General features: G+C 21.5%; 3 protein-coding genes across 3 annotated transcripts; 2 read left to right on the forward strand and 1 right to left on the reverse strand.

Moving 5' to 3' along the window:
• Positions 1–6206: 6206 nt before the first annotated feature.
• On the forward strand, positions 6207–13326 carry LOC128951359 (uncharacterized). Its single transcript, XM_054296609.1, has 9 exons — positions 6207–6588; positions 6679–6887; positions 6947–7021; positions 7396–7836; positions 7902–8786; positions 10419–11027; positions 11607–11942; positions 12024–12816; positions 13299–13326. The coding sequence occupies exons 1-9, from the start codon at positions 6308–6310 to the stop codon at positions 13324–13326; spliced, it is 3657 nt and encodes a 1218-aa protein (XP_054152584.1). The 5' UTR covers positions 6207–6307.
• Positions 13327–13483: 157 nt separating this feature from the next.
• LOC128951360 (putative UDP-glucuronosyltransferase ugt-46) lies at positions 13484–14230 on the reverse strand. Its single transcript, XM_054296610.1, has one exon. The coding sequence runs from the start codon at positions 14228–14230 to the stop codon at positions 13484–13486; it is 747 nt and encodes a 248-aa protein (XP_054152585.1).
• Positions 14231–17300: 3070 nt separating this feature from the next.
• LOC128951361 (probable serine/threonine-protein kinase DDB_G0271682) lies at positions 17301–19816 on the forward strand. Its single transcript, XM_054296611.1, has 4 exons — positions 17301–17345; positions 17463–17787; positions 18320–18829; positions 18894–19816. The coding sequence occupies exons 1-4, from the start codon at positions 17301–17303 to the stop codon at positions 19814–19816; spliced, it is 1803 nt and encodes a 600-aa protein (XP_054152586.1).
• The last annotated feature ends 2654 nt before the right edge of the window (positions 19817–22470 follow it).

Consider the following 22470-nt stretch of genomic DNA (forward strand, 5'->3'; position numbering starts at 1 on the left):
TTAAATATAATCTAAATTGTTATTATTTTATACATTAGTTAATAATCTATTTGTTTTTATGTCAGCAATTATGTATAAACTACTCCTATATTATATGAAATTACTTAGTATCAATTTTTATATGAATAAAAAATAAAATAAAACCAATTATTATTAAATTAGTTTAAGTATTTTTGTTATTTTATTAGAAATAACAGGTGTTTTATTTTTAAGTTAAAAATATTAGTAAACTAGAAACTTATATTAAATAATTACAGTCATTGTTTACTAAAAAATAATATATTATATTTATGATTGCTTTTTATTTACATATCTATTATATATATTAATCTAATGATATCTAACATATTTTAATTGGTGAATATTTTATAAGTAGTTAAGTATTACTATTACTTATATAATATATATTATTAAAATAAATAATATTTATTATAATATATATTATCAATATATTAATATAATAAATTACGATTACGAATTACGATTAATAAATTATTATAATTACGAAATAATAATATAAAAGTATTTTTTAATAAAAATACGCTGTAAAAACATTATGTAAAAATATTTATATTATTGCATCTTTATAATAAAATTGTAACAATAGAAAGTTATTTTTTTAAAAAAATATTATGGTTAACATAAAATTGAAACTTTCAATATTTAACATTATCATTTTGAAATTGTTAAACATTCAAAATTATTTTACTGAAACAAGTTGTTCAACAATAAAACAATGTTATGATAACAACGATTGTCGGTTAAGGCATTCAACACAACATAGTATATGTTTACAAGGGATGTGTATATGTGGCACATCTAATACAATGCAGGAATTGAAACAAAATGCAATGTGTTTGAAATTATGCGAAAATCAATTACCAACAAATAACAACCATGATCAATTATGCCAAACATTTCAATATAATCCAGAATTTCATCGAATCACCACGGCCATTTTATGTAAATGTATGCCTAATCAATACAGTCATACATTTGATCATCGCAAATGTTTTAAAAAATTTAGAAATTTCAAACAATATCATGTTTGTAAAAATAATACGGATTGTCCAAAACAATATGTATGTATTGATACATATTGTTGGCCTAAATCTGATAATAATAATATTAAAATTGATAATAATAGTGATAATAATGATGAGACAACTGATAAACATGAAAATAAATGTTTTAATTACAGTTGTTTTAATAATCAAATTTGTTCATATATTACGGAACAAATTAATTGTAATCAATCGCATTACAGTTGTAGAGATAATTTAACTAATTATATTTAAGACAAATTTAATACTTGTTTATATTTATACTATTATTTCTTTAAAAGTATATAAAAATTATTATATAAAAAAATTATTTTTAAATCAGTTGAGAATGCTATAAAAGCATTTCCGTACGAACTCCTTAACTGAAAAAAGAAAAAATTCAAAAAAATGTGTAGCAGAGCGTGGATTCGATCCTATGTTCTTGTGGTACACCGGACAGACAAAGGGACAGACAGAGGGACAGACCGACAGACTTATAGAATGCATATACGAAATCCTTTCAGGAGTTCGTGAAAACAGACTAAAATTAATTAGTTAAATGTTAATTATTTTTGTTAAATTAAAATATTGTATATACTGTATTATACTGTAAATATTATTACTATTATTAAACTTTTGTAACAATAACAAATTATAAAATTTAAATAATAAACTAATTACCAACATATTTATTCATTCACTTATTTTTAAAAATTATTTTATCATTTTACTTATTGAGATATTAACTATTTACTAAAGGTTTATTAAAAAAATAATAATTGAAAAATATAAATTATATATATATAAATCAGTGGCAAAAAAGTGAAAAGAGATTGATCATTAAGAATTAGAGTTTATTATAAATAGTATTAATGTAATGGTTTCTACAAAATAATATCATACAACAAAATATAAAAATTTTATAAAAATTTAAATATAACAAAAAAATTACAAATTAGTTTATAATATTTATGTTTTTTGATTTAAATTATAAAAATAGTTTATTTCTATTATAATTTTTAATATTTAATAAAATCTATACTTACATGATTAGTAATACTGTAAATATATATAAGATCTGTAATATACATACTGTTAGTAATATCTGTATTTATTAATCTTAGTTAATTTAACAATAGAATTATAAGAATTTTTTACTAAAAAACAAAATACTAAAAAAATCAATTCAACAAATAACTTATTAATCAATCAAAATGGCAAATCAACATTAATATTTAAATTTTATTTTATAGAGCTTTATTGAATATAATTAGTAATAAAATATGTTATTATTTAATTAGTTTAAATCATTGTTAAATTTTATAATTAATAATAATATTTTGTTACTAATTATTAAAAATAATTATATTCAATTATCTTAAATTTGTAATTTTTTTTATTTATGTTTTAATATAAAGTTTATTTTGTTGGTTTTGATATAATTATTTTGTTGGCCTTCTCATCAGTTTAAACTGAATTTTACAAAATAAAAACAGTAATTATAAATGTTGTTTATTTAAAATTATATAGTTTTTAATTGAGATGACATAATATATGATAATTAAAGATAAATACATACTTAAACTGTTAAATACTTTCAAAAATAAAGAAATTAAATGAATTGTTTTTTATTATAAATTTTATTGAACTTATTTATTATACTTTTATATCTTTGTTATTTTACTTTCACTCAAAACAATTTTGTAATAGAAATGTTTTTATCAATTTCATTGTAGAATATATTTGCTTAAATTCAAAATAATCTTTTCATTTTGTTTATGAAATATTTTTTATAAACACTTGAAAAAGTTATCTAGGTTACAAAGTTTAAGATAAAATCACTTGTCTTAAACTATTAAAATAATCATTGTAATTTATTATTTTATTGCTTAATTATTTGTTATTTATTATATATAATAATAAATTTCATGATTAAATAATACTGAAAATAACTGCTATCTTTAATGATTTTATTTTCCTTATTTGGTAAAAATAATTATTTTTTCTTAATTTTTGATTGGTTTATTTTGATTATTGAATTTATTATGAAAAAAATTATTTAGAAAATTGTTATATAAGCAAGAGCAAGATTTAGAGCAGGAGGTAATATTATTTTAATATAAATATTTTTCTTTTAATAGTACTTTTTATATTGATTTATAATTATTTCGTTAGTATTTTTACAAATTTAAATAATTATAATTTGTAAAAAAACATAATTTAATATATGATGTTATTGTTAATTAATTTTAATATATAGTAAACTTTAATAGTAATAAATTATAATTTATAATTTCTGTGTAATAAGTACATATCTATATCCATTATTAATATATACATATTTTAAAATAAATATTTTTATGTGCTTTATATAAATAATTGAAATTATTATTAAGAAAAAATTTATAATACTTTATAAAAGTAGATAAAGTAATATATATATATATATATATATATATATATATTAATATTCTGATTAAATTAATTAATTTATGATAATTATAATTTATCATTGATTAAATATAACAATAAAAAGTTTATTTAAAACTATTGAAGTTTTTTTTGTTTTGTTTTTCAAATTATAATTGTTAAAATAATGTAGACACTTATCACGTAGACACCAATTAAATATTTTTCTTAAAGATATTATATTAAGTAATTTAATTAAGTTTTATTATCTAATTATTTATTTACTTAGTTAATGAGAATATTGACGGTTCAATTAATGATAAACTATTATTTTTATTAATAAATTAACTAAAATATTTCTTTTCAATCTGTAATAATGTAATTTATCATAAATTATTATATAAAGATTGTTTATTAGTTTAATGTTGGATTAAAAGTAATATTTTTTATATAATTTTGATTAATAATTTGCTTATATAAAAACAAAACATTTTAAGATAAGTATCATAATATATAATTGATTTGAATGAATAAAAGCAATTTATTTTTTTAGTTAAAAATAGTTATTTGAGTATTTAGTGAGTAGTAACACAAATAAATTGTCATATATTCTAATATCTAATATAATAAAATGATTTTTAAACCTAGTATATTATTTATATTTTATTTAATTACTAATTTATTTGTATACAAAAATTTGGCATTAAATCAAAAATATTTTAATTCAAATGATTGCCGATTTTTATATTCCCATCAATACCGTTATACTATCAGTTTATATGGTGAATGTTATTGTTTAAATGTTAATTATGATCCCATGCAAATAGGTATTTTACCATGTTCATCGGAACAAATATATCAATCTAAATTGTGTTACAAATTTCATCATGATACTAATTTTAGTGATCAACTAATGGGAATTTTATGTACTTGTTTCATAAAAAATGTAAATAATAATTACACATTTCCAACTTGTTATCGACAATTTCGTAATTTTGATGAACATAAAACATGTAAAGCAAACAACGATTGTCGACATAATTTTAAATGTCATTATAGTAACTTACAAACACATTGTTGGCCAACAATTTTAATCAAAAATGTTGAAAATTTTAATGTTTTTAATTATTGTTCTAATAATTTATTAATTTTAAACCAAATTAATGATTTTAATGATCCATACAATTGTCTGAATAATAAATATGTCAAATGGAATCTGATTAGTGATAATCCTATTAAATTATTAAACTCACAAACAAAATCAAATATATCAATTAAATGTAATAAATGTAAATGTTAGTATTTTATCATAAAAATTTACATAAAATTTTATTAATATTAGTAATTTATTTTTACAGCTATCTCTTCTACAATAATTACCTTTGATGAAACCCTAATTAATTCATCAAATATTATTGATAGCAATCAAAATTTAACAAAATTAGTGGATGAAAAATTTAAAAATAAAAATAATCAACTAACTAACTCAAATAATAATAACTGTATAATATGTACAGTATTAAAAAGTTTATTTATTTTTGTTGTTGGATTATTTATTTTATTCATAATATTGATGTTTACTATAAATCATAAATATTTAATTAATATTTTATGTAAAAGAAATATTACTTATGATGGAGTTAATCAAGGTATCTATAAATCTATTTAATAAATTTTTATTTTTATTTAATTTTTTTATAGTAGATCCTTAAAGTCAAGTACATAATACAAATGAAGATTACAATTTTTAAAAATTTTACACCAAATGACATATTATTGAATAAAATATATTAAATTTTTATTATATAAATATAAGCACAAAATCATTTACAAACAAACAAACAAAATATATGATTGCTTTCATAATATATTTATATACAATACAGTATATAATATATTATATTGAATAATATGATATAAAAAATCATATAAAGCTTTATACTAATTATTGAAAAACTTTTGTTTTATTGTATTATTTGAGCGCAAAGTTTAATACAGTTATTTTAGTCATTTTTTATTGACATTTAAAAAAAATATTTTATTGTTTGTAAATGATTTTGTGCTTTTGTGCAATATATTAAAACTTATTACAAAATTATAGTATTTATAATTGTAATATATTTTACTGATAAAGATTTTTGTAATTATTTTCATAAATATACTGAAAATAAATTTTATGTTATTTAATATAACTATTAATTTATATTTGTTGAATCTTAAATATTAGTATAGTTTAATATTAGTGTAATTTTACTTTAATTTAAAATATGTGTTTCTAGTGTTCAAAATCAAAAATTAATATTGATGTAAACTAATTTTATATGAATTGTAATAATAATATAGCAATAGATAATAGTTATGGTGTAATAAATTATGATAAATAAGTTTTTTAATTGGTTTAATTTTTTATAGTAAAATATTTTTATTGACAATAGCTTTACATATGATTAGATACTAAGTATTTATTTATTTTTTAATAAAAAAATTTACTAAATATTGTAGTATGTTAAATTGTTAACTAAATTTAATTGTGATTTATATTATTGTTATTTTTTTTTAAAAAAATCTTACAATTAAATAATGTTTACAATTACAATATGATTAATAGTTAGTGTATATTATATCAAACATAATACTCAATAAAAAGTTAATAATTAGATATTTTATTTTAGAAAATGTGATAATTAATTATTAATATATGATTTATGTATCAAAACGCAAGTATTTCGTACTTAATTTTATTAGTAATTGTATTTATAAATCAATGGCCAAATTATTATACAAATAACAGTTTTATAAATGATTGCGATAACAACAATGACTGTCAAATCAAATACAGTCAAAATAGGCACACAATGTGTTGGCGACACACATGTATGTGCCAACGGGTGCATAACGATGAACATATATCTATGTCAATGAGACCATGTCTACATGATCTTCAATATAGAGCACCGGTATGTACCTGGTTTGACAATGACATTAATTATCGACAACTTATTTTGGGTATACTGTGCACGTGTTTGGTTAAAAACTTGAATGATAAATACGATCTGCAAACGTGTTATAAACAATATCGATATTTTAATGAGTATAATGATTGCCGGCGCGATGGAGACTGTCCATCTAAATACAGGTGTATTAAACATAATCTATTAACCTATTGTTTACCAAATATTAAGCTTAATTTGACGCGTTATGATGTTTATACTAATATCACAAATAGTTGCTATAATAATGAGATTCTAGCTGATATAAATGATCATGGTAATAGTGGTACATATGATTGTATGATTAATCCTTATTTTACATATCAAATTGTCAACACTATTAAGCCAACAATTAAATTAAAAACACAAACTACTACTACTACTACTACTACTACTACTACTACTACTGCTATTAATACGCTATCAACAATAACAATAGAGTCAAGTAAGATATTTATAATAATAAATTTGATTTGATTTTTTTTAAAAATAAACTTTTTTTAGAACAACAATCTGATGATAATATTAAAGCTAAAATAGTGACTGAATCGACAAATAATGTGCAAAATACTGGACAAAGTGTTGAACCAAAATTAAATACAAACATTGAATTTGATACTAAATTACTAGAAAATAAAACTAATGATCTCATTAGTAATGAAAATAATTTTATTTGTTATATATCTATAACACTATGTTTAATGGCTATTGTAATTATTATATATGTTTTGTGTAAAAGTATAAGTAATAATATTATTTCTATTAGAAATAATAATAACAATAATAATGAAAATGGTAAGAATATTTATAATTAATATTTATAAAAATCTTATAAAACTAATAAATTATTATTTAATTTTTACTAATAGAAAATCAAGATTTGATTGTAAAAATACATAATAAAAATAATAATAATAATAGAAATGAATTAAATCAAAATAATGAGTCAACAGAATTGTCACAATTACTTCTTATACCTCCTCTTCAACCACAACAACAACAACAGGTTATACCAACAGAACAAATGACACCATTTTCTAATAAAAACTTAATTCACGAACAAACTAATGGCATAAATAATAATTTAATAATACAAGTACTCAACCCTACAAACAACATAACGACACCAATTGAACGAGTATTAGAAAATCAACAAACATTAAACAATCAGCAACAACAACAACAATTAGCCCCTCTAAATGATCATGATCAATTTTATAGGATTCATATGGATAATGGAAAGCCAGATATAGTAATGTCTAAAATTGATTCAGAATTATGGCTCAAGTATGAGATTATTGGTAAAATTGGACATGGTGGTTTTGGGGTTGTTATGAAATGCAAGGAAAAATTAACACAACATGAATTTGCAGTTAAAATTATAAGAAAAACTGGTACACAGGTTTTTTATATTTAATTATTTTTTTAATAATTAATAGTTTTATTTTTGTTGTTGTAGTTTTGGGTATTAATGAGTTGAAGACCTTGGTTACAATGAAGTCACCCTTTATTATTGATTATAAGCACAGTTGGATTGAAAATGATAATATCGAGTCGGAAACTGTTTTAAATACTACTAATGGTGTTAACAATAATAATAATACAAACACAGTTATCTTGAAAAAATATCTTTGCATTAAAATGGATCTGGCTAATGGATCGTTACATGAAGTAATTACCATGCTCAAATCTTTATACACTTACAATAATCAAATGGCCGCACAATTGCATCACATGTTCATAGCCTGTGAACTGTTCAAAGAGATAGCTCAGGGAATCAATTATCTTCACTCACAGATACCGCCAATACTTCACTTAGATCTCAAACCACGAAATATATTGATATTGATTTCTGAACCGTCGACTATTGTGTGTAAAATCTGCGACTTTGGACTCGCCGTTCACTACATCAAGAAAGACAGTCAGACACCCAATGAATCACCCGAACAGTTAGCACCGGGCGGTACGAGAGCCTATATGGCACCGGAAGGTCTGGAGGGTGGTGTCAAAGCAGACATCTATAGTTTTGGTGTTGTATTACGCAATTTGTTTGACCACTTTGTGGCCAATGACGAGTCAAAGAGTAATCAATCATTAGTACTAAGCGACCAATTATTTCAAATATTGTCAAAACAGATACAAGAACTGAAAAATATGTTTAACAATATGACACACGGAATGTATAATATTAGACCATTTATACAACAAATCATTAATAGTCAACAGGAATGGGATTGCGATGGAAATCATGTGCTAAACAATAGACAAGATATTGTTAATATGTTAACCAATACTAACAATCAGTTACTATTGAAATTGTTTCGACTTAAATGTCAATTCAATTTAAATTAATCATTTTAAGTTTTTATTTTGTATGTACGGTACTGTATATTTGCATGTATTTAATTGTAACTAACTAATTGTAAGTACAATTAAATTATGGTATTATTTTTGTTATGAAATTTCTTATTGTTGAATAAATCTATATAAAATGTGAAATATAACAACAAATATGAAATATATATATATATATATATATATATATATATGTATAACTTAAATATTTATTTATTAATTTTGTAAAGTTTTATTCACTTTTTAGCCGAGTATAATATAATTATATAAATAAAAAATTATTAGGTAATAAAAAGTAATATTTTGTTAATAATAAAATAATAAATAAAATTATTTGGAATAAATATTTTTAAAGAAATAATCAAATTAAATGATACAAAATTACAAGTAATAAATTTAATAAAATATTACTATTATTAATTTAAAAAAAGTATTACAATAATAGATAGATATATATACATTATTATAAAAATCATTAAATGATTTTTTATCCTTGAAAATGTAATATAAATAACTCATATACAATATAACATTATTAGTGTTAAATTATTATATTTGTGATAGCTATATTATTATTAATTAACAACAAAATAATAAACTATTATAATGTATAAATAATATAAATAAAAATTTTATATAAATAATTTAACTAATTTATTGCAAAATCACTTAGCATAAATATTTTTAAATATTAATTATACATAATAAACTTTTAAAACAAAAATTAATAAGTATATATTTTTAAAAAGTTAAATAAATACAATATTTTTTAATATCATTAAATTTATTAAATATTTGAATTGTGTTTTTTCTTTCTAATGATAAGAGAGAGCAAATAAAATTTTATTTTTATTTTCTGGAAAAATTAAAGTAAATTTATTAAGGAATTTCTTCTAAAAGAAGGAAATTCCAGTACTTTAATCAAAATTATACTTTTTTTAATAAGTAAAAGAAATTTATGTTAAAAATGTTATAAATTTTACAGTTTTAAAACTTGATAATAATATACTTTAGTAATTTCATTTAAATCTAAATTAATTCTTAATAATATTACTAATTAATTAATTAATAATTAATTATTTTATATGTAACAAATAGAAAACGTAATAATTGTATTATTATTTTTCAATAAGTTATCTATTAAATATTTACATTGATGAAATATAAAGCATTATATAAATACATGAATACTATGATTTTTATTTAATACAGTAAACTGTGATAAGTAATGACAACGCATTTTTAAATACTGTTTTCAAATTTAATTCAATTTTTTGCTTTAAATTGTAACTATATATATATATATAATTTTTTAAATATGAATTTGATTTATATATATGAATATTAACATTTTAATTATAATAACATAATTAAATAATTCAATTGTTAACTTACACTGTAAATAAAAAATTGTATATTAAATGTAATTATGTTTTCTTTTGGTATATAAAGTGCATAATAAATTGTTAATAATTACAATAAATATAATAATAATAGTTTTTTTTAATTGAAGTTTTCAATATGAATCAAAAAGCTATAGTTGGACTTTCAATTTTATTGCTAATATCTGTTTCATATATTAAATTATTTTTAAATTGTTATGCGGCCATCATATATACAGCCGAATGTGATAATAATAATGACTGTCAACTAAAATACAGTCAATTGGGTTACACAACATGTTGGCGACATATATGTATGTGTCTAAGGGTACAAAATTATGAACCAAAAGCCATGTTATTTAGTAAATGTTCGCATGAAGTTCAATATAGAGCACAGGTATGCAACTGGTTTAACAATGACATCAATTATCGAAAACTTATTTTGGGTATGATGTGCACATGTTTGGTTAAAAATGTCCATGATAACTATAATCTAGAAACATGTTACAAACAATATCAACATTTTAATGAATATAATGATTGCCTGAGTGATAGAGACTGTCCCAATAAATACCGATGTGTTAAACATAATCAACTTACACATTGTTTACCTGATATTAAACTTAATATAACCAATACTAATGTTTTCACTAATATAACCGAAAATTGCTATAATAATAAAATTCTGGCTAATATTGATAATTATGGTATTAATGGTACATATGATTGTATGGATAATCCTTATTTTATATCACAAATTGTCAACACTATTAAGCCGACTATTACACTAATAAAACAAACTACTATTAGTACTATTACAACATTATTAACACTACCTATAAAGACAAGTAAGTTATAATATATTTTATATTAAATTTTAAAAAATAATTATTTTTATTTAAATTAAATTGCCTAGATCAATTAACTACGTCAGCAACAACACTTACAAATCCAAGTAAATAATATTGTAATTTAAATAAACTTATTTTTTAATAAACTAATTTTTGTTTAATAAAACTTTTCGTATATCTATTATATTATCAGATGATAATATTGATAATAAAAAAAGATATACATTAGTGACAGACACGACAACTGAATCGTTAATTACGGAACAAAGTTTTGAAACCGATTCAAATTTAAACAATGATTTTGATATTAATTTACATAAAAATAAAACTAATGATTCAATTGATTATCAAAATTATATGATTTCATATGGATTTAGTAGTATCATATGGATTATACAGCTTTTACTAATAGTAATAGTTGTTATCGTTATCATTGTTGTTAAATATAAAAGTATAAATAATTTTTTTAATACTAATAATAATGGTAGCACTTATAATAATCAGAGAGGTCAGTTTTATAATTATTAATATATTTAATTTTATTTAATTATTATTTTTGATTAAAAATACTTAAAGAAACATTGTTATCAGAGATATATCAAAACAGTGACAATAATAATAGACCAGAAATAACATCAAATGGATTGAATCAAACTAATAATGCAAAAAAATTAACTCAATATACAACACAAAGACAACAACAACTACAACAATCATTAACTAATCATGATCAATTTTATAAAATCAATGTAAATGGAAAGTTAGATATATTATTGTGTAAAAAACAATCGGAATTGTATCGCAAATATGTTATTATTAGCAAAATTGGACATGGTGGTTTTGGGGTTGTTATGAAATGCCGAGAAAAATTAACACAACATGAATTTGCCGTTAAAATTATTAGAAAAACTGGTACACAGGTTTTTGTAGACATTTATTTTTAATAATTATTAAATATAATTATAATAAAAAAACTTATTGTTTAATTTTTAGCTTTGAGTTTAAATGAGTTGCAAACATTGGTTGAAATGAAGTCACCCTTTATTATTGATTATAAGCACAGTTGGATTGAAAATGATAATATCGAGTCGGAAACTGATCCAAATACTACTACTGATGTTAAGACAAACACAATTGTCATAAATAAATATCTGTGCATCAAAATGGATCTGGCTAATGGATCGTTACATGAATTGATAACCATGCTCAAATCATTATACAATTACAATAATCAAATGGCCGCACAATTGCATCATATGTTCATAGCCTGTGAACTGTTCAAAGAGATAGCTCAGGGAATCAATTATCTTCATTCGCAGACACCGGCGATACTGCACTTAGATCTCAAACCACGAAATATATTGATATTGATTTCTGAACCGTCGACTATTGTATGCAAGATATGTGACTTTGGACTCGCCGTTCACTACATTAAGAAAGACAGTCAGACACCCAATGAATCACCCAAACAGTTAGCACCGGGCGGTACGAGAGCCTATATGACACCGGAAGGTCTGGTGGGTGGTGTCAAAGCAGATATCTATAGTTTTGGTGTTGTATTACGCAATTTGTTTGACCATTTTGTGGCAAGCGATGAGTCTAAGAGTAGTCAACCGTTAGGATTGAGCGTTAATTTGTTGCCAATTTTGTCGAAACAGATAAGCGAACTGAAAGTGTTGTATAATAATATGACACACGGAGTGTATAATAGTAGACCGTCTATACAACAAATCATTGAAATGCAAAAACACTGGGATTGCGATCAAAAACATGTGAGGAATAGACAGTTAGATATTATAAATATGTTGAATGAAACAAACAATCAGTTATTATTGAAATTGTTTAAACTTAAATGTCCAACAATTTGATCTTTTTTAAATACTAATTTTGTATAGTTTTATAATATTAATAATATTGTACAATAGTTTAATTTACAGTATATATTATTAATTTTATTGAGATATGTTTATGAATAACTTTAATATAAATGTAATTAACTAACTATTTATATCTCTAATACTAAAAAATTATAACTTAAATATTGTAGTATTTTATTATTTTAAATTAATTGAGAATAATCTATTGAATTTATAATTTACAAAATGTTATTTATAAATACTATAATGTTACAAATATACTTAATTTTAGTATATTCATAGCATAATATTTCAACATTTATGTTTCAATAGCATTGATTATAGCTATTAATAGGTAAAATATTATAAATATTTTAAGGTTAATTTTTAACCGATACTAACAATCAATTAGAGACTGTACGACAGTTACTATGTATTAAAATTTGTAGACTTAAATGTCCAGAAATTAAAATAAAATTACATTCAGTTTATAATACAGTAAATGTCAGTAAATTATAAAACAGATTTTTATCAAATAAATCAATATTACAATAAAAACTAAAAAAATGATTTTATTTTATTTTAGGATAAATAATATTAAAGTAATTGACAACTGAAATCTGTTTTAGGATTTTGTTTGAAACGATTATTTTCGACAAAACTTTCCAAAAGTTGCGGTAATTTTGTTAAACTGTTTTCAGTTTGAATTCTTTGCGATATTTTTTGCAATTTTGTTGTCAAAGATTTGTTTGCCAAAAGTGTTTCGATGGCTAACAATAACTCAACTCCAGAGCACATGTAGGCATCGAGTCGTATACCAAACCCTTTTTCATGGACTCTCTGTGCGTTATCGTACTGATCGAAAAACAGTGGCATAACTATCATAGGCTTTCCAAAGTAAAAACATTCAGTAATAGTATTGTTTCCGCCGTGAGTTATAACCAAATCAACTAATGGCAGGACTTGTGTTTGCGGTACACTTGGCTGACCCCACATATTGTCCGACAGATCGTACTTATCACCTAACGGTCCCTTTGATACTATGAATAGGTTTTTAGATTTTTCTAATATAACAATGAAACGCTTCATATTATTGACATCTACCGCACCCATAGATCCCATTGAAAAGTAAATAACTTTTCCCGGTTTGTCCTTCAATTGTACCGGCAATTCAAACGGTTCACTACTGATGTCTTTTCTCATAAAGTTATCAAAACGATAGTAATTGTCGTTCAGTGGTCTTATGTCGTGATAATCCAATTCCAATGGAAAGTCATATATATTTAGATGGTTTGACTTCGGAAATAACAACTTATCAAACAATTGTAATTCATTTGAATTCATTTTATAAATAAACAATTTATAATTTTCAACTATTTCTCGAATAATATTGATTTTAATATTTTTCCACTCAATGTAAGACCCATTTGTTGGTAAACCTTAAAAAGTATTGTAAAATTAGTAATAATAGCTAAATTAACTAAATTATTATTATTTTAAAATTTTATTATTATTATATTAATTACCTAAAAATGGTGGTGGTATCTTATCATCCTTGAGCACAGTTAGCGGATTAGTAGTGCACACCTTAATCCAGGGTATATTTGACTTTACTATCGATGATAGTGTAATATATTGATCATATAGTATGACATCTGGTTGTATCCATCGTATGGCTCGATCAACATTCATGTCTAATAACTTTTCCTCTTTATTGGCCAGTCGTCTAAGGATTACTTTTCCCATTACAATAATTTTTTCCATTGGTGTCAATTGGTTTCCAATAATACCTAATCTCATAAAAAATTTGGCATAATTTTCAACACTATTACTATCTTTTTTGACATCACTACTACTACTACTACTACTATCTTTATAATCATACGAAGGCCATACATATTTTTTAATAGTTGTATATTTTTTCAGATAACCTGTCCACTGGTCGCTAATACCTAACCAACATTCATGTCCCGTTTCGATCAATACCTGTGCCATACCTATAGCCGAGTTTATATGACCGATACCGTTATGGGGCAGAAACAATATTATCAACTTTTTATCCATAGTCTGCTTAATTAAAGTTATTAAAAATTTACTAAATAAATAATTAAAATAATTTTTAGTTGTTGTAGATAATAATAAATTTGTTAAACTTATCAATTAGGCTTAATATCACTGGGATATATAAATATTACTATGAATTTATTATTGTTAATATAATTTTAGTTAATTTGCAGTTTTTATTAAAACTGTAATGTTAATGATTCAGCAATATTATTAATGTGACTTAAATTACTATAATACTCGAAAAACTTTTTCAATTAATTTATAATACATTTTATTATAATCTTTTACTAATTAATAAAATATTAATATTATTAACAATCATTAAATATAAGTTTTGTATGTTTGACAATGTAGTAGACTTTTATTTAGTGTTACATATTTTAAGATAACAAAATTACTTTCAACTACAGTAATTTAGTTATTAGAAAAATAAACTTTAATTATGTATAAATTATATATAATTTATTAAACAAAAAACATTGATATTAATACTTTATAAATAATATTTAGTAAATATTTTTATGTTTTGTGATTTATTTCATTTTTTATATACAGTATATAATTTGTATTGAATGTTTTTAATAAAAAAAAATTAAGATGTATAATAAATTAATATTTACTTTATAGTAATTTAAACAATACTATAGTTAAGAATATACTTAATAATATTTTATGTTTTTATTTATTAGTTTAAAGTAGAAGTTAATCTAAAAAAACTAGTTTAAAAAATTAGTTTTAATTCTAGTATTTTTCATAAAAAATTAAACAGTTTTTAATCTTAATATATCACATTTATAAATATATATTTGATTATCGTAAATGTTTAAAACAATAACTATTATATAATATTAATAAAACAATTATAAAATTGAGACTAAAAATAACTTGAATAAATTAGTAAATCAATATTATAATTTTTATTGTACATAATCTAATAATAATAAGAAGAAAATTTTATATATACAGTATATAGTCAATTGATAATTAACAATATTTAAAGCTAATTATTACAATAATAAATAATTGCATTAATACTATTTTTCATCATAGAGTGCATAATAAAGTATTGTATTCATGTATATAAATGCTATTAAAGTTTCAGTTTAATTATTTAACAAATATTATTAACAATTAATTTGTGATTTAGATATTAAAAAATAATTGTTTCAATAAAAAATATTTTATAAAAATTAACAAAATAAAAAAAATTTTAAAAAATGAATGTTAAAATCATAATATTATTCTTATTATATTTTTCAAAATTGATTTATAAAAACACATTCATTGTATCAAAAAGTTACAAAACTAGCATTGATTGTAAGCATCTATACTATTAAACAGTATAGACATATGACAGTATGACAAAACATTCAATGAAAACATTAATATAAATAATATTCAATAAACACTTGAAATGATTACTCTTAACATTAATAACACTAACTAAAGATATATAAAAATATATTTTCAATAATATATTTTTATATTAGTTACTAAGAGACATTTATTATTTTTATAAGTAATTAGATAATCTAATTATATGCTACTATTTAATAAATTACTCAAATATTATAATATAAAAAACAAATATTATAATATCTAAATTTTTTTCGAACTAATGTTAAATAGAAATAATAATAATATATTTGTTATTTAAATGTGATAAATATAATTTTGATACTACTATTTTTTATAAAAATAAAATTTTTATTAAAAGTTAATTATTTAAGGTTTCAATATTTTCTTAAATCAATTTATTTATTTATTATAATTTTGAAAAATATATTTATTTAACATTAATAATATATATTGAAGTTATAGTTTTATATATATATAATATTCTCTACTAATCTACTTTAACATTAATATTGATGCAATTTATAGCTATAAAATACCTGTCATAGTGTCAGATGACATATATATCTTTATACCAAAAATATATAATATATTTTATTGCTAATGACTTATACAGTACATTGTCTTAATAATACTATATACTGTATATATAAAACTATATTAATAATAGAAAAAAATACAAATCAAGTCATAATAATTTAGCTTCATATTATTTTTATTTATTTACATTTTACTTATTTTATTTATTTATATCTAATTAAACATGACTGAATTTCATTTGATAAATTGTGATATTTTTAAAACAATGATCTTTAAAATATTTTTAATTTTATCGGCTTTGAATATAAATTATTTTTCAAGTTATTACATGGATACTATTAATTGTGACAACAATACTGACTGTCAGATTAAATACAATCAATTTGGTTACACAATTTGCTGGCGACACACATGTATGTGTCAAAGGGTGCACATCGATGAACAGGTAGTAATGTCAATGAGACCGTGTGATCATGAACTTCAATATAAAGCACCGGTATGTACCTGGTTTGACAATGACATTAATTATCGACAACTTATTTTGGGTATAATATGTACATGTTTAGTTAAAAATGTGCATGATAATTACGATATGCAAACATGTTATAAACAGTATCGACATTTTAATGAGTATACTAATTGCCGACGGGATAAGGACTGTCCAACTAAATACCAATGTGTTAAACATAATCTAATAGCTTATTGTTTACCAATCATTAAAATTAATTTAACTCGCAATGGTGTTTACACAAATATAACCCATAGTTGCTATAATAATGAGATACTAGCTCATATAAATGACCATGGTACTGATGGTACATATGATTGTATGGATAATCCGTATTTTACCAGTAAACTTGTCAACACTATTAAGCCGATAATTAAACTAATAACACAAACTACTATTACTAAATCATTAACAATACCTACTGAGTCAAGTAAGTACTTTTAAGTATAATTAATGTAATATATATTTTTTGCTATTTAATAGATTATTTTTCAATAAAAAATTTAATATTTTTTAGATGAACTAACACAAGATAATACTTCTAATAAAAATGACTATACATTAGCGTCAGAGACGACAATTGAATCTTTAAATACTGGAAGTGTTGAGACGGATTCAAATTCAAACAATAAATTTGATGTTAATTTACAAGAAAATAAAACTAATGGTCCAAATGATTATCATAATAATCTCATATGGATTTCATATGGATTTTATATACTATGTTTTGTTTTGTTTGTTGTTATTTCATTTGTTTCTTATAGATATATAACTAACAAAATATTTAATAATAATATTAATACTAGAAATTATAATAATAATAATACTAATACTAATAATAATGATAATAATAATGACAATGACAGTGAAAATGGTAATATTTATTATGAGTAGTATTCCGTATATATTAATTAAATAAATAGATAGTTTTAAAAGTTAATAATTAATTTTTTTACTAATAGAAAATAATCGATTTATGAGATTAATGCCTAACAATAATAATAATAGACAGGACTTGAATACAAGAGAATCGGTAGAAATACATACTATTCCTCGACAACAACAACAACAAGATTTACCAACAGAACAGAGAGGATTACTTACAGATGAAAACACAATTGAAGAACAAAGTTATGAAATTAATAATAATACTAATAATATAGTCATAAAAGGAACAGTACTTAACTATACAGACAACATACCGGCACCAATTGAACAAGTATTAGAAAATCAACAAACATTAAACAATCAACAACAACAACAAATAGTATCTTTAATTGACCATGATCAATTTTATAGAATTCCTATGGATAATGGAAAGCCAGAGATAGTGTTGTCTAAAAATAATTCTGAATTATTTCGCAATTATGTTATTATTGAAAAAATTGGACAGGGTGGTTTTGGGGTTGTTATGAAATGCAGGGAAAAATTAACGCAACATGAATTTGCCGTTAAAATTATTAGAAAAAATGGTAAAAATTTTACACTTTTTACATTAAGTTTTTTAACGATTAATGATTTTATTTTTTATTGTAGTTCTGGGTTTAAATGAGGTAAAAACATTGGTTGCAATGAAGTCACCCTTTATTATTGATTATAAACACAGTTGGATTGAAAATGATAATATCGAGTCGGAAACTACTTTAAATACTACTCCTGATGTTAACAATGATAACACAAACACAATTAGCATCAATAAGTACCTGTGCATCAAAATGGATCTGGCTAATGGATCGTTACATGAATTGATAACCATGCTCAAATCATTATACAATTACAATAATAAAATGGTCGCACAATTGCATCATATGTTCATAGCCTGTGAATTGTTCAAAGAGATAGCTCAGGGAATCAATTATCTTCACTCACAGATACCGCCAATACTTCACTTAGATCTCAAACCACGAAATATATTGATATTAATTTCTGAACCGTCGACTATTGTGTGTAAAATCTGCGACTTTGGACTCGCCGTCCACTACATTAAAGAGGAGGACAGTGTGGACAAAAAACCGGCCAAACAGTTAGCACCGGGCGGTACTCCAGCTTATATGGCACCAGAAGGTCTGATTGGTGGTGTTAAAGCAGACATCTTTAGTTTTGGTGTAGTATTACGCAATCTGTTTGACCATTTTGTTGCAAATGAGGATTCAATAAGCATTCAAAATGTTAAGCGCAACGACTCTAAGAGTAGTCACTCGTTAAGACTGAGTGTTGATTTGATGTCAATACAGTCCAAACAGATACAGGAACTGAAAAAAATGCTAAACATTACGACACACGGAATGTATAATAAAAGACCATTAATACAACAAATCATTAATAAACAACAGGAATGGGATTGCGATAGAAATAATGTGCTAAACAATAGAGAAAATATCATTACTATGTTAACCGTTACTAACAATCAGTTACTATTGAAATTGTTTAGACTTAAATGTCAATGCAATCTAAACTAATTTTTTTTAAATATATTTATTTTGTATATAAATTATAATTTCATATGATTTAACATTATGTTAAAAATCTAATTAAGTATTTTATTACGGCATTAATTTTGTTATAACTATGATATTTTAGCATAATATTTAAAATATTAATGTTTTTATAGTATTAAGTAGAAATGTCATCAATATTTTTGTTGGTATGAATAAATCTATATAAAACATTTAGTAACTGTAACTATTGTTACCTTTACTACTTTCTTACAGTATTTTTAGATAACATTTTTAGTAGATAACAAAAATACATTCAAATATATTAATTAATAACAAAATAATAAATTGTAATTATGTATAAAAATTTATATCGTCTTTTAAGTGTATAATAAAATTTATTTATTTTTAAATTTAATATTAATAAACAAACATTAACTAACTGATAACACGAAAAACTTTTAATCAATGTAAAAATGCAATTAAATAAAATATTATTAAAATATTAATTAAATTGAATAGTTTTTAATAGTAAATTAATAATAATTTTACTGTAATTTTTATTTTATTATCTGATAACAATTACACTATTATGAAATAATAACAATTTTATATATTTAGTAATATCTAATTTCATTGTTTAATAAGTGTAGAGTTTAACTGTTATAATTTTAAAAAATATATTTTATTATAAATAATCTAATTTATTTGTAGTTTTAAAAAATCAAATTAATAATTAATTTTAGTTAATTTAGATAATTTTATATGATTTAAAAAAATAAATTTTGTTTAATAATTTTATTTGTGATTATTACTATTACAACAAAAATATATAAGTTATTATAAAATAATAAGACTTACAAAATTGTTAATAATTTATAATTTCAAGTGTAATTGAAATTATCAAAATTAAGCTAAACTATAGCTCATTTTAACATAAATTAATTTTTAAAAAACAACAACAATAAACGATAATAATAAGTTTTTTTATTTAAATAAATTTCATAATGTATTCTAAACTATCTTTATTGTTATTTTTAATTTATTTGTTACAAAACAAATTGAATTGTCTGGACAATCAGTATTGTCAAGATTATATATTTATATTAAAAACAATTGGTCACTCTATGGGCCAGTCATGTATGTGTTTGCCTATTGAAAATATACCACCAAGTTCACTAAAATTATCAAGTGATCAAGGACTATTAACTAATCTGGCACATTGTTTAAATTATTTCCCAAATAACAAAAGTGCCCATATTGAACAAAACATTAATAATAATAATAATAATAATAATAAATTAAAAAAATATTATGATTTATGTGTTGAAATAAATAGACCTAATATAATTGATACTATTAATAATAATATGTATATAATACAAACCAATTATATTATAAATTGGTTTTTTGGTGCAATGAAAAATAATTTAGGATTAGTAGGAGCATCATTAACAGCAGCAGCATCTATAATAGGTGAGATATTAAATTATTTAAAAATAAATTATTAGTAAATCGTAAATTTGTATTATAGATTATCCATCGACTTCAATAAAATCAAACAATTACTTAAAAACATCAACAAAAACTGTATATATTAATTGTAAGTACTTTTATTTATTTATATATAACTTATTTTATATATTAATAAATGATTAAAATATATCTATTTGCATAATATTATCTTATTTATAAATTAGAGTAGTATTTATGATTAAAAAAATTATTAGACTTTATGATATGTAAAAATAAAAATAATTTACACTGTTTATATTTAATATTTTTAACTAGCAATGTATGAAAACATTAGCCAAACAAAAAACAATCACAAAAAGTTTCCATCAAAAATATCATTAATGTCAACCATTAGAAATCGTATTAAAGTAAAAAATAATACTTTTATTGTAATTAACTCAAATCAATCTGGATACATTGAATTTAATGAAAATGATACTGGTAATATAATGATGATGAACAATATGGTGATAATATTATTTTTTGGTGCTATGACAATGTCGACAAATATTATTATTATTGTTGTAGTTATGTTTAATTGGCGCAAACAAAAATCATTAACATTAATAACTGACTACAGTAATGGTAGGTTTAAAAATTTTTTATGTTTATTTTCATATTAATTTTTAATGATATAATTTTTTTTGTTTTTGTTGTTTATTTAGATAAACTAGTAATAGTGTGCAACAAACATAATAATAATGATAATCATCTAAGTAATAATAATAATATAAATTCATATACAAAAATAGCTAATATAGAAAATACAACAACAAATCTACCTGGCCAATTAAATGACCTGGGTTATGATACACTTGATCATAAAATTACATTTAAACAAAATTCACATTTATCATATTTAAACGAAAATTGTAATAATAATGATAATAATAATTGTGTATTGCATCCTGATCAATTGTATGAAATTAACGTCAATACAGGTCGACCTTCAATAGTATTGTATAAAGAAAACAGTGAATTATTTAATAACTATGAAATAATAGATATAATTGGACAGGGTGGTTTTGGTGTAGTCATCAAATGTTTGGAAAAATTAACAAAACATTTATTTGCAATTAAAATTTTGGACATTTATGGTCAGATACTATCAAATTCACTATTAAAAAAATATACTGTATATTAATATTTTTATTTTTGTAATT

This window comes from Oppia nitens, unplaced genomic scaffold (assembly GCF_028296485.1).
Source record: "Oppia nitens isolate AA-2021 unplaced genomic scaffold, nextdenovo-longstitch-racon4-pilon3 scaffold1_pilon_pilon_pilon, whole genome shotgun sequence".
NCBI lineage: Eukaryota > Metazoa > Arthropoda > Arachnida > Sarcoptiformes > Oppiidae > Oppia > Oppia nitens.

Excerpts from the sequence above, each read along its gene's own strand:
- LOC128951359 (XM_054296609.1), top strand. The coding sequence starts at position 6,308 with ATGTGTTGGCGACACACATGTATGTGCCAACGGGTGCATAACGATGAA. Across the intron at positions 6,589-6,678 it reads GACTGTCCATCTAAATACAG|TTGCTATAATAATGAGATTC; the intron begins GTGTATTAAACA and ends TATCACAAATAG. Across the intron at positions 6,888-6,946 it reads AACAATAACAATAGAGTCAA|AACAACAATCTGATGATAAT; the intron begins GTAAGATATTTA and ends AACTTTTTTTAG.
- LOC128951360 (XM_054296610.1), bottom strand. The coding sequence starts at position 14,230 with ATGAATTCAAATGAATTACAATTGTTTGATAAGTTGTTATTTCCGAAG.
- LOC128951361 (XM_054296611.1), top strand. The coding sequence starts at position 17,301 with ATGTCAATGAGACCGTGTGATCATGAACTTCAATATAAAGCACCG. Across the intron at positions 17,788-18,319 it reads AACAATACCTACTGAGTCAA|AAAATAATCGATTTATGAGA; the intron begins GTAAGTACTTTT and ends TTTTACTAATAG. Across the intron at positions 18,830-18,893 it reads TAAAATTATTAGAAAAAATG|TTCTGGGTTTAAATGAGGTA; the intron begins GTAAAAATTTTA and ends TTTTTATTGTAG.